This window comes from Buteo buteo, chromosome 9, assembly GCF_964188355.1.
Source record: "Buteo buteo chromosome 9, bButBut1.hap1.1, whole genome shotgun sequence".
Lineage (NCBI taxonomy): Eukaryota > Metazoa > Chordata > Aves > Accipitriformes > Accipitridae > Buteo > Buteo buteo.
Window position 1 is genome coordinate 40,290,364 of NC_134179.1, and position 12,520 is coordinate 40,302,883.

General features: G+C 57.1%; 2 protein-coding genes and 1 gene segment (V, D, J or C); 2 read left to right on the plus strand and 1 right to left on the minus strand.

Annotated features, from left to right (window-relative positions):
• The first annotated feature begins 1,076 nt into the window (after nt 1-1,076).
• Nucleotides 1,077-1,382, plus strand: LOC142034893 (feather keratin Cos2-3). Its single transcript, XM_075036717.1, has one exon. It carries the CDS (start codon nt 1,077-1,079, stop codon nt 1,380-1,382), a length of 306 nt encoding a protein of 101 aa, XP_074892818.1.
• A 4,474-nt stretch (nt 1,383-5,856) lies between these two features.
• Nucleotides 5,857-7,057, minus strand: LOC142034895 (T cell receptor alpha variable 4-like). The segment is given in 3 exon segments: nt 5,857-5,930; nt 6,200-6,556; nt 7,006-7,057. Coding segments are annotated over 3 exon segments (483 nt in total).
• Nucleotides 7,058-10,017: 2,960 nt separating this feature from the next.
• On the plus strand, nt 10,018-11,113 carry LOC142035019 (feather keratin Cos2-3-like). The gene is made up of 2 exons (XM_075036842.1): nt 10,018-10,096; nt 10,422-11,113. Exons 1-2 carry the CDS (start codon nt 10,018-10,020, stop codon nt 10,754-10,756), a joined length of 414 nt encoding a protein of 137 aa, XP_074892943.1. The 3' UTR covers nt 10,757-11,113.
• The last annotated feature ends 1,407 nt before the right edge of the window (nt 11,114-12,520 follow it).

Below are 12,520 nucleotides of genomic sequence, written 5' to 3' on the forward strand. Positions count from 1 at the left end.
TTCACGGCCCCAGCATGCTCAGAAAAACAATTTGCATTAAGGGCCCTTGTGATCCCTGGAATCCCCTGACAGTAAGATGCCAAAAGAGGTCAACAAATTTCTCCAGAGGGCAGGTTTAGGAGGAAGAGGGTTGAAACCCAGCAGTGCAGCCCACCTGCCTGGGAAGCTGACCACAAGTGAACATTGGAGCAAGTCGGGAAGGAGGGAGGGAGGGAAAAGGAAAGACACGGCACGTCCTCACACAGGGAAGCCCTGGGGTGACCAGCCAGGGATTGCAGGGCTGGGAGCAGCTGGGCCATTCCTGTCAACGTGGCCACAGGCAACCCCACCAGCGTGCCCCAGGCCAACATCATTTGCCTGCACTGCACCTATCTGGCACCTGAACTGAGTCTTCTGCCAGCAACGCCGCATTCCTGTCCTGCAAATCCTGGGGCCTCTCAATCCCAGCACTCAGAAGAAGCCTCCATGAGGGCATGGGTACGGCATAAGCCAGGAAATGAAAAGGTGTCATCCGGGAAAACAACCACCCAGTCCATGTCATTAGCTGGCATGTTTTCCGTTCTTCATGAGCACCTTAGAAAATTGTCACTTCCGTAGAAGCTCCCTCTGGGCCTGGGGCAGGTCAGGGCCACCATAAAACCAGCGCAGCTCCTTGCTCTCTCATCCACCTCTCTCACGTCCTTCTCCTTGGGAACCAGGTGAGTCTGTAGGCCTTTCCTCATGTTACTTTCTGCTCCTGCAGTTGCATGCTCCTCAACCCTATGCTGGGTCATGGTGCTGCTTGTCATGGGAGGGGGAAGAAAGGTGAAGGTCTCACTCAGAGAGTGTCTGGGACTTGGCTGAGAAGGCTCTTGTTTTAAGAGGTAGTCAGCAGCTCCTTTGGGCCTGGTGACACTCGGCAGTACCGTGTCTGGATAGGGCTCAGAAACCCTTTAGCATCACTGCCCAGCTTCTACCTCCCAGCTCAGCAGGTGCCTTTGACTTTGCTGGTGGACTCATGGCAGACGGCTTCTCGCATGTACCCATGCTGTGATTCCTCTCTGCCCTCTCTCCAGCTAAACTTCTGGACCTGAGATATGTCCTGCTACAACCAGTGCCAGCCCTGCCAGCCCTGTGGCCCAACTCCGCTGGCCAACAGCTGCAATGAGCCCTGTGTCAGGCAGTGCCAGAACTCCACCGTTGTCATCCAGCCCTCTCCCGTGGTGGTGACCCTGCCCGGCCCCATCCTCAGCTCCTTCCCGCAGAACACCGTTGTGGGCTCCTCCACCTCCGCTGCCGTTGGCAGCATCCTCAGCTGTGACGGGGTGCCCATCAACTCTGGGTGCTGTGACCTCTCCTGCATCACCAGCCGCTACTGTGGCAGAAGGTGCCCCCCCTGCTAAAGCCGCTGGTGACAGCCCGGACAAGGACCACCCCAAAACCAGCAGCTGATGCTGAAGTGAGGACGGAGCTCCTGGCCACTCATTTCAGAGAGGCTGAACATCCAGTGCTGCCCTTCCAAAGGAGGGCAGCGGAGGCCCTCTGAAATCATGGCCAAAGTCTAAATCCCCTGCCTTCCACTACCTCTGATCTCTTTCTTGTCTTCTTTTGTTCTTCTGGGCAGTAAGATCCCCAGACCCAACCTGGGGCATCTGCTGACCCCACTCTCTCTGCGGTGCAAGCAAACGGATGTCCTGCAGGATCTCCACCATGGGCAATGGGCGCAGACTTTCAGCAGCTGCTATTGCTCTCCCTGCACGGGCAGCCTCCTCTAGAATTGAACTCCCTTCCCTCTTCAGAGTTATTAAAGCTTTCTGCATCACAGCCTCTGCCTCCACGTAATCCTTTTCTTGGTGGACATTGTCTTGTGGTGCCAAGGACGAAAGGCATTGCCTTTGGTTGTGGGGGGAGAAGGTGAGGACGCAAGTGAACTTTTCATCATTTCCAGAGGAAGGGGAGGGTGGGAGACAGGGCAATGGGTCCCTTGCAGTCACTGCCTCTTGAAGCTGAGGAAGATATACTCAGCTCCTCCACAGCCAGTGGAGATCAGGCCCTGCCTTCTGGCATCTCTGCTCAGGTATGGCCCCTTGGCCTCAGAGCAGGTCCTGCAGATGGGGAGCCCAACCACTGCTATCCCCCAGTGAGGAGCCCGGTGGTGCTGGAGGCTCTGAGAGGTCAACAGCTGACAACCTGTGTGGAAGGAAATTGTACCTACACACCCTCTACACCCTCCACTCTCCAAACAGTGCCCTGCACAGCCCAGCAGTTACACAGGCCACACACCAGGGTCCTCATGCTTCTCACACAGCCCCAGCTCCCACCGGACAGGGAGCCCAAGGACAGCAGCCAGTGCCCAAGCCCCCATGGCTGCTCTGTGGTGCCTGGCCTTCTGCCAAGCAAGAAGCGGCTATCCTCAAACGTGGCTCTTCTCCTGGCATGGCCTCTTGCCCACCTCTGCCTGGGGCTCTCTTCCCCCACTGTGCTCTTGTACAGACTTGTACAGCCTGGTCCCACTGATGAAGAAACGAGGCGAGGCTGGGGAAAGCCCACGAGGCAGGGCATGAGGAGGCCTCCAAGGACCTGTAGAGTGCACTGGGGGACAGCAGGTCCTCTGGATCACAGCAAGTAGGCATGTAGCAAGTGGAGGAGCCACAGAGTAGTTCTGAGTATTTTCCAAAATTGTTGTAAGCATGTAATTCCTGGAAGGAGCGTTGTTCTGTGGCACGTTAGTTACATTTTTCATCTTACTTTGAACTCTGACCTCTGAGGGACACATCCCGGAGCAGATACTCTAAGGAACAGGTTTGCAGGAATACCTGAAGAAGCAACGTGCAGTAGACAAAACCAGAAAGTGAAGAGCAGCAGGGAACCATTGCACAAGTGGTCCCAACCTCCTACATTGCCCATCACTTCTCCAAAGCCACGGGCAGAATAACCACATAACCCGCGGTGAAAACGAGGGAACCTGAGACTCATTCAACACCTTCTTCCTCCTCTCAAGCCACTGACACTGTCCTCTCCTGGAAGAAGATTTTGACCTGCAGAGCTCTGGGTGTACAGGGCAAGCATCACTGCCAGGGGAGAGCTGAGAGCCCCTTCCCCCAAGCTCAGCCTCACACAAACCAATGCCCTCTCTCCCCTGGCTTGTTGCACAGCCAAGGAAGCTTCCTGCACCAGGGTGTCTTGCACAGCACAGAGGTACAAGGCAGCGTCAGAGACCTCGACTTCCTCCAGCCGGAGAAGGCTGTTTTTCCCCGTGGTGTTCAGCACAGTGGTGAGACGGCCACTCCGCCTGGGGCCAGCTGCTGCCTGATATGAGATAAGCTGTGGGGCTTGGCCTTTCCTCTGCTGGTACCAAAGCAATGCATCAAAGCTGGTGACCTGGTAGGTGCAGGTGGTCTGGAAGGTGTCTCTCTCCTTGACTGTGACTTGTCCTTCTTGCTGGGTGACGGTGGTCTGCCCCATGGTGCCTGGAAGAAAGCAAGGGTCAGCAGCTGTGCAGGGAAAGGCTCCAAGATGCAAAACAAGAGGGGATGCAAAGTGCCAGAGGAGAAAGCTCCCTGTGTCTTGCTCTGCAGCAAGATCCCCATGGGTGGGAACAGCAAGGTGGAGGCTCCAGGGAAGAGCCTGTAGTGCCTCCAGTCAAAGGCAGTGCTTACCTAGTGGTTGCCTCAGGAAAGCAGCGAGGATGAGATACCCGAGGTGCATGCTGAGACCAATCCTCCTGCATGTGTGAGAGAGACTCAGAAAAGCCACACGTCCCCACCAAGAGCCCTGAGAGAGCACAGCTGCCGGAAATGACTCGGCAAGGGCAACAAAGAATGAAACAGGGAAGACAAAATGCTTCTCCTTAGCACGCTTGAATTGCCCATGCTGTGGTCCTCCCTCCTCCAGCAGTGACACGTGCTGCTCCTGCAGACACCACCTTTGCTTTTCCAAGGTGAGGAGTTAAGGGGGGACAGACATGCACCTGGTGACCAAGCTCACTGGCACATCCTCCTGTGCAACATCTTGGGAGTCTCTCTTTCCTTGATGCCTCGTGCCTCCTGTTTCACCAACCTCAAGACCACGGTTGAGTTGGCCTCTCCTGGCTCCTGTATGGTGCCCCAAGCTCCTCTCAGCACACCCCAAGGCTGCAGCTCTCACAAACACAATGGTCAACAACCCCAAACCCTGCAGACACCAACTGTCCCACTCAGCCCCTCCAGGCACCGTGGACTTTCTCCCTCTATTCAGGAGAAGATATCTCAGGAACCAGCAAACGACATTTCCAGCCACACTGCCCATCCCATCTCATAAAGCTCATAAACCAGCTTCTGAAAAGCTAGTTGGGGAAAAAAAACCCCACTCAAATGCAAATAAACAGTCCTTTCACTTGACCATAACCCTTCCGTTCTCGGTTTCCTCAAAACAAGTAGGATCTGCATTTGACCTCTCCTTCCTTGTAGCCTTTAACAAAGCCTTGTAGCCACACTATTTTTACTCTTACCATAGCACAATTTAGGTTGGAGAGGTCCTCTGCAGGTCACCCCCTCCAAGTCCCTGCTCAGAGCAGGTCTCATTAGATCAGGCTGCTCAGGGCTGTGCCTGTCATGCCTGGAAAATTTCCAAGGCCAGAGCCTGTAAAATAGCTGTGAAGAGTGCATTCCAGTACTTGAGAATACTTGAGAATTTTCCGGGTCAAAAAAAAGTGAGAAATAAAAAGACCCCAGGCATGGTCTCATGAGTGACAGAGGAGAAGGATCACTTCCCTGGCTGGCTACCCTTTTAAAAAGACATCTCAGAGTGCAGTTGGTCTGATTTCCTACAAGGGCACAGCTGCTTGTGCTGCCCTGGGCTCCCAGACACCACCACTGAGGCAAGCATGCAACCTGGCCTGTTGGAAGCCCATCCAAGGAATGCCTGGAGAAGGCGTCCTTTGCCAGTTCAGGACAGGGGCCTCTGCCCTTGCAGAAACCAGGTTTTCCTCTCTGCTTCTGCAGCCTGGGAGCATGGACCTGGAACAGCTGAGTGAGCTACTGGAGCCATGCAGGCTTCCCTGGGGACCAGCTGTACAGAAACCTTTCTGGTCAGTGGACAGCTTTCAGCTTCAGCAAAACCCAGACCTTCGACCCCCTTGGGAAACATAGCAATTCTCTTTCTGACTGCCTCTGAGACATGACCTTGGCACCCCTTGAGCCCCCAATGTGTCTCGGACACTAGGTGTGTCCAAGCTTTCATCCCATCTCTGGGACTTCACCTGCACACCAAAAGGCTCTGCATTTGGTGTGGAGCCAAATCCGCTACAACAGCCTCATGGTCTGGGACCTATGGAGAAAGCCTGAGGGTTTCAGTCACCTCTACGTCATTGTCTCGTGTCTGTGTTGGGCTCAAACTCCTGACTCTGCAGGATGGCTTCCGAGGACCGGAAGAGATCCCGTGGTGGGAAACAATGGAGAAGCTTGGAAGAATGTGCTGCCCAGGGAGGGGGTTGAGTCACCATCCCTGGAGATATTCAAAAATCAAGTGGACAGGGTACTTCAGGACATGGTTTAGTGGGCATGGTTAATGGTTGGACTCGATGATCTTGAAGGTCTTTTCCAACCTAAATGATTCTATGATTCTATGATTCTATAAGAAGCTGGATGCCGATTGCGATGGCGATACTTGATGCCGGTGGCAGTGCTGATGCTGATGACAATGCCTGGCGGCAGGGGAAGCTTCCCGGGGCCCATGGCCGAGAGGGGCCGGTTGGGGCAAGGTGGCCCCGGTGAGCAGAGCAGCAGCGCCGCACTGGCGGGCATGTCTCGGGCTGCCAGAGACGCCTACAATCGGTTGGGTTGGAAGGGACCTTGCAAGACCATCTAGGACGACCTTCTGCCAGGGCAGGGACATCTCTCACTCGATCCGGTTTCTCAAAGCCCAGTCCAGCCTGACCACGAACACTTCCAATGACGGGACATCCACAGATTCTGTGTGCGACCCATTGCAGTGTCTCACCACCCGCGGGGGATGTCTGTCTGCGTCTCGGTGGGAGAGTGGGGGTGCCAATGCGGTGCCGGTGCCGGTCGGGCGGGGGAACGGCCCCGGGGCCCGATGGGCGGGGCTGGGCGGGGGCGGGCGGGGCCGGGCAGAGCAGGGCGGGGCCGGGTGGGGCCGGGCGGGGCGAGGCGGTGCCGGCGGGCGGAGCGGCAGCGCCCCCTGGCGGCCCCGCCCGGGGCTGTCCCCCCCCCCGCCCCGCCCCGCAGGCCCGGCCCCGCCCGCGGCGGTTCGTGCCCGGCCGCAGCCCCGGCTCCTCTCCCCGTGTCTCTCAGGCCGCAGTAATACACGGCCGCGTCCCCGCGCCGGGGCCGGGCGAGCCACAGGGCGCTGGACCGGCGGTCTGCCGCCACCGACAGCCGCCCCGGCGGGTCCGACAGCTCTTTGGAGTCTTTGTAAACAAGCGCGAGGAATGCGGGGCCTTGGCCCGGGAGCTGACGGTACCAGTGGATGGAGTCGCCGCTCTGCATGTTGGGGTGTGAGCAGTTGATGCTGATGCTGGTGCCCTCGGTGGTCTCCGCCGACGCCTCCTGCTGCACCTGGGCTCTGGCCACAGCCACTGGCGAGAAAGGAGAAGGAAAGACCAAAGATCACCAAAGATCGCTCAGCTCTGGTGGCTCTTTTCCCAGAGAAACTGTCAGGAACAGTGGCAGTGAGACAGAGCTGGACTGGAACGGATGGCGACATGTGCCCATCAACAGGGATGGAGAGTGGTCCTGGGGTAGGTGTGTGGAGCAAGGGGAGAGGTCTGGGAGGGAATGTGAAATTGATGCATGCAGAGTTAGAATGAAAGTCGGGTGCAGGGATGGACGGATGGATGGATGGATGGCGAGAGAGAGAGGAGACAGGAGAGTTGGGTGTGTTGCAGCGAAGGATGAAGGGTCGAATTCAGAAGAAGGGGAACGAGGGAAGACAGAGAGGCAGGGAGGGGGAAAGACACGCTGAAGAAGGAGAGGAACAGCCCGGGCACAGCCCCCGGCCCCGTCCACCGCCGCCAGCCCCGCGCACCCAGGAGCACCGCGGCCAGCGCCGCCAGCGCCGCGCCCCGGCACCGCCGCATCCCGCCGCTCCGCCGCCCGCGCCTCGCTGCCCCCCGCCAGCCCCGGCTCTCTGCTCCGGCCGCGGCGCCTCCTCTCCGCCGCCTCCGCCAGCTCCGCCCCGGGGCTGAGCCCTGCGCCGGCGCCGCTCGGGGTCTCGCCCGGGCTGCGAGGGCGCAGGGGCTCTGCACGGGCACCGCTTTGTCTCCTGGGCAATGCCCTCTCCCGCTCCTCCGGCAAGGACACCTCCCCAGCAAGAAGCAGCCTGCGCAGCGCCAGCAGCAGCCTGGCACAGCAGCAGCCGGGCACAGCAGCAGCCTGGCACAGCAGCAGCCGGGCACAGCAGCAGCCGGGCACAGCAGCAGCCTGGCACAGCAGCAGGGCCCTGACCCGGGAGATGGACCAGCTTCCCAGAGCTGTCTCCGAGCTCAGGGGCTGCCAGCAGCAGCCACTGGTTTCCTGCGGATGGCAGGGAGGAGGCTGAGAGCCTCCCTCCCTTCAGCTGCCTCTCTGCACTCGCGGCACAGGGCCTGAAAGTTGTGCTGTGGCCAAGGGGCTCGGAGGACACATGTGCCCATGGCAGTGCAGGGCTCAGGGCAGGGGAGAGGGGGAATCACTGAGTCAGAACGCAGGTCGGAAGGGACCTGCAGAGGTCATACGGATCACCCCTCTGCTCGGAACAGATCCCGTTAGATCAGATTGCTCGGGGTCACGTTCAGTCCAGCCTTGAACACTTCCCAGCCTGCATGACTGCCTAGGCTGGTTTCTCCCTCAGATGCAAAATCTTGCCCTTGCTCTGTCTGGCCTTCATGAAGTTCCAGTCAGCCCATTTCTCCAGCCTGTCCGGGTCCTCTAAACAGGAGCCGTGTCTGACAGTTACGGCCCATTCCCCTTGCTGGGTGTTATCCGCAGACTTGCTGGGAGTTCCCACTCATGACATTCCTGACAACGTTAAAGAGTATTGGTCCTGCTACTGATCCCGACTACTACAGCCCATCCATAAGTGTTGGCCAGCTGGGCTTTGCACCATGGTCACAACTCTCGGAGCCTGGCAGTAACAGCCATTTTCCCACCCACCTTGTCATCCTCTAACTGAACCCATGCGTCTGCAATTTGGTCATCAAGGAAGTATGGGAGAGGCTGTCAAAGGTCTTGCTAAACTCTAGGTACACACCTCCCCTGCCCTTCCCTTTTTCCACAGTGCCTGTTACCTGATGAGGAAGCAATGAGTCTGGCGCTCAGATGCAGTAGAGCCTCAGCTCAAAAGCAGACCCACGAGGAGGGGAATCAGCCCTGGCTGAGCTCTCCCAGCAGAGCTGCCTGGCACTGATCTCACCGAGGTCACTAAAGGGAAGGGGGAAAGTACTGCACTTGACTGCACTGAGTCCAAGATGGTCCTGGCCTCAGGCTGACAGCCATTCAGGCAGGGAGATGGGCTCAGAAAATTTACCCGCTGTGCACGGCCCTTGTCAGAAAGAGGGTCTGTTCTGGACACCCCTGTGGGACAGCAGCTGGCTTTGGGGGATGCGGTCTCGAATCCAATGCCCCTTCCCTCCCAGGGGCAGTTGCTGGGCTCTCAGACTGAGATTCCAATGTGGGGCAGGAAGGTCCTTGTGGGCTGAAGTCCCAAGCAGTCACCAGTTCTTTGCCTTTCCTGTGCAGGCCACAGGGTCTGGCCTTCCACTCACAGCACAGTGAGATCAGGATCCGTGTTCCTTTCATTCAGTACTTGTTTGATCCCAGGTCTCAGTCCCTGCCTGACAGAGCACCAGGCCAATGAACTGCACAAGTACATTTGGCCTTGACACGGACATGAGAGAGGTTGTGCACGGCCCCAGGCACCACTGACCCTGCACTGGAAGCAGATCCACTCAGGGATGGCCAGCGCAAGGTCAGCAGGATTCCTCAGCTTCTCCTTCCCCAGAAAGCAATCCCCATCCTTTTGAGCCATCTTGCACTGGGGAGACCCGCCGTGTCCTGGACTGGAAAGAGAAGCAGGGAAGACTGCCAGCCATGCTGAGGTATTCCCAGTATCGTTTCCACTGAATTAAACTGTGGATCAGAACTGGTGTGAAACCATCCTTGTTGGGGCCTGAAATGAGCAGCAGTGGAGCGTGAGCTTTGGAGGGGCAGGGAAAGGAGGGCTCAGGAGACACTGGCTGCATTTCAGTGCCTCTTGCCTGGACAGTTCTCTAGCAGTCTGGTGCCATCACCACTCAGCTGCACTCAGGCTCCTTCTGACCCTGGGAACCTGCTGCTCTGCGGTGCTCTTGGAGAGAGCAGTGGAGAGTGTCCCTGCCATGAGCAGCATATTCCCTTGTGATGAGGGACACACAAGGACACACAGACATGGGCTCATGCCCCCCAGCTTGGGATTATACACGTATAGGTGCTTCCACGTGCATCCACACAAACCTGGTTGCTTACAAGTACACGCAAGACAAGAACACACACAAGAACACCATGAACCATGGACCGTGCTGAGGACCCCTGGGGACTGGGCAGTGTTAGGCAGGAGGGGGTCAAAACCTAGGAGCACAACGCACACACCTGGGGAGGCAAGAACAAGAATGGACCATCAGGTTGAGCTGAGGAGGGAAGGAAAGACCAGGACATGGCACGTGCTCATGTACAGGAGACCATGACAGCCAGCTGAGCATTGCTGGAGCTCCTTCCTGAGAATGACACTTCAAACAGCCCCAACAGGGTGAGCCAGGCTGATGTCACTTGTCTGCTCTGGACCTGTCCAGCACTTGAGCTGTGTCTTCTGCCTGCACTGCTGCATTCCTGCCCGAGAAATCCTGGGCCTTTCATCCCGCTGCTCAGAAGAAGCCTTCTTTGGGGAATGGGCATGGAACAAATCTGGAAATGAAAAGGCAGCAGTGCAGGAAACCAAAGCACAGCCCATATCATTAGCTGCGACGGTTTGCATTGAAGATGAGCTTGTCCGAAAATTGTTACCTCTGCCTCTGGTCCTGCAGCAATGAAGGGCAGGTATAAAAGGCAGCCCAAGTCCCTGCTCTCTCATCCACTCCTCTTGCCTCCTTCTCCTTGGGAACCAGGTGAGTCTGAAGCCCCTTCTCCTTCTCTTCCAAAGTGAGATGTCTCCTCGATGGACCTCTCCGTTGATACTGGCTCTGGCCTGTGCTGGGGTTTGGATCTTCTTGTCCTGAGAGGGGGAAGCAGGGAGAAGGAATGCTTGGAGAGAGGCTGGGACGTGGTCGAGGGGCGCTTTGGTTTATGAATTAGGAGAGAGTCTCCCTGGGTCAGGCAGTTCTTTGTAGGGCAATGAAGGCTGCGTGTCTTCTGGCCGAGCCTCTGCTCCCCACTCATTATTGGCCTTGGCTCCTTTGTGACAGGGTAACCAGGCTGCTCCTCAGTCACCCTTGTGCTCTACTTCCTCCCTGCTTCTGTCCCAGGTGCACCTCCAGCCCCACGACATGTCCTGCTACAACCAGTGCCTGCCATGCCGGCCCTGTGGCCCGACCCCGCTGGCCAACAGCTGCAACGAGCCCTGTGTCAGGCAGTGCCAGAACTCCACCATTGTCATTGAGCCCCCGGCTGTGGTGGTGACCCTGCCCGGCCCCATCCTCAGCTCCTTCCCGCAGAACACCGTTGTGGGCTCCTCCACCTCCGCTGCTGTTGGCAGGATCCTCAGCTGTGATGGAGTGCCAATCAACTCTGGGTGCTGTGACCTCTCTGGCATTTCCAGACGCTACTAGGCAGGAGGTGCCCCATCTCCAGATAAAGATGCTGCAAAAGCCCCAGGGTGACACCTTGAGGAACTCAGAACATGGTGCTGGGCAGAGGATCCGTCTTTGGATGCTGTTTTCAGTATACCTGAATGGTTTTGCCTTTCTTTCCCTTTTCTTTGTGGCTGCCTATCGCCTTGCCCACACCGTCTCCCCAAGACCAGCCTGGTAGAGACCATCTGTCTCCTCTCCCTCCACGGGGCAGGCATGATGCAGGAACTTCCCCATGGCCAAGGACTCCAGACTCTCGGCTGTCCCCAGCACTCCCTGCACTTCTGTCCTCCACTTGGAGTGAACTCGTTGCCCTCTTTTGACTCATTAAAGCTCTGCTGCATTCAAGCCTTGCCTCCCTGTGGTCCTTCCCCCTGTGGACACTCGCCAAGCGGCCAAAGCAGAAGGATGTTGCTGTGGGGTGGATGGGGGGAGGTGAGGGCACAAGGAGACTCTTCTCCATCCACAGAGGAATGAGAGGCTCCACACCCTGCAGTGGATCCTCTTTGGGGCACTCTCTCATGGAGCTGAGGAAGTCATCCCTGGCTGCTCTGCTGCCTGTGACGATCAGGCCTTGCCCTGCTGTCCACAAACATCCAGAAAGGCAGGAGGCCCTCAGGGGTCAGCAGCCACATGACCTCTTGAGGAAGAGTGTTCCTCTTGCTATGGTTGGAGCTGCACTGGTCTGACAGGGGGTGGTATTGAGTTCTGGAAGATGATTTGCTTTGCGGAATGGGAAGAGGGCTAAAGAAGGGAACAGCCCTTGGGATGGCCCATAGCTGCTACTCCACCTTCCAAGTTGTCCATGAAAATCCTTCCTTTCTTTTATCTCATGCAGAACCATTATGTGGATGGAGCCTCACATGACTGCTTCCCCTCACCGCATGCCATGCAGCCTCAAGCATGAAGTGCTGGATGCCCCTGCCCACCAGCCACACCAAAGCTCCTCCTTCTCTTCTACACCACACAAGGAACTGGGCTGCTTAGTGATCTCTCTGCCCCCCGTTGTTTTACAGGGCATGGGACAAGGGGGACAGGTCATCTCTGGTACTTCCAGCCATAACATCACTGCTCTTCTATGCTTTCTCTCTTTGCTTTACGTGTCTGAGGCAGATTGACCTTGGCTGGTTGCCAGGTGCCCACCAAGCCGCTCTATCACCCCCCTCCATCAACAGGACGGGAAGAGAAAAATACGATGAAAGGCTTGTGGTTCAAGATAAGGACAGGGAGATAACTTACCAATTGCTGTCATGGGAAAACCAGACTGGACTTGGGGAAATTAATTTGATTTATTGCCAATTAACTGCAAGAGAGTAGGATAGTGAAAAATGAAACAAAACTAGAAGCAAATTGCCCCCACCTCTCCCTTCTGGCCAGGCTCAACTTCACTCCTACCTAACTCTTCTACTTCCTCCCCCCAAACAGCACTGGGTGATGGAGAATGGGTGTTGCGGTCAGTCCATACTGCTTCATCTCTGCCGCTCCCACCTCCTCATGCCCTTCCCCTGCTCCAGGCTGGGGTCCCACCCACAAGACACAGTCCTTCACAAAATTCTCCAACGTGGGGCCTTCCCATGGGTGCCATTCTTCATGAACTGCTCCAGCATGGGTCCTTTCCGTGGGCTGCAGTCCTTCAGGAATGGGCGTCTCCAGTGTGGGTCGCCCGTGGGGCCACACGTCCTGCTAGAAAACCTGCTCCTGTTGGGCTCCTCTCCATGGGCCACAGTTTCTTCCAGGAGCCTG

Excerpts from the sequence above, each read along its gene's own strand:
- LOC142035019 (XM_075036842.1), top strand. The coding sequence starts at position 10,018 with ATGAAGGGCAGGTATAAAAGGCAGCCCAAGTCCCTGCTCTCTCATCCA. Across the intron at positions 10,097-10,421 it reads TCCTTCTCCTTGGGAACCAG|TGTGCTCTACTTCCTCCCTG; the intron begins GTGAGTCTGAAG and ends CTCAGTCACCCT.
- LOC142034893 (XM_075036717.1), top strand. The coding sequence starts at position 1,077 with ATGTCCTGCTACAACCAGTGCCAGCCCTGCCAGCCCTGTGGCCCAACT.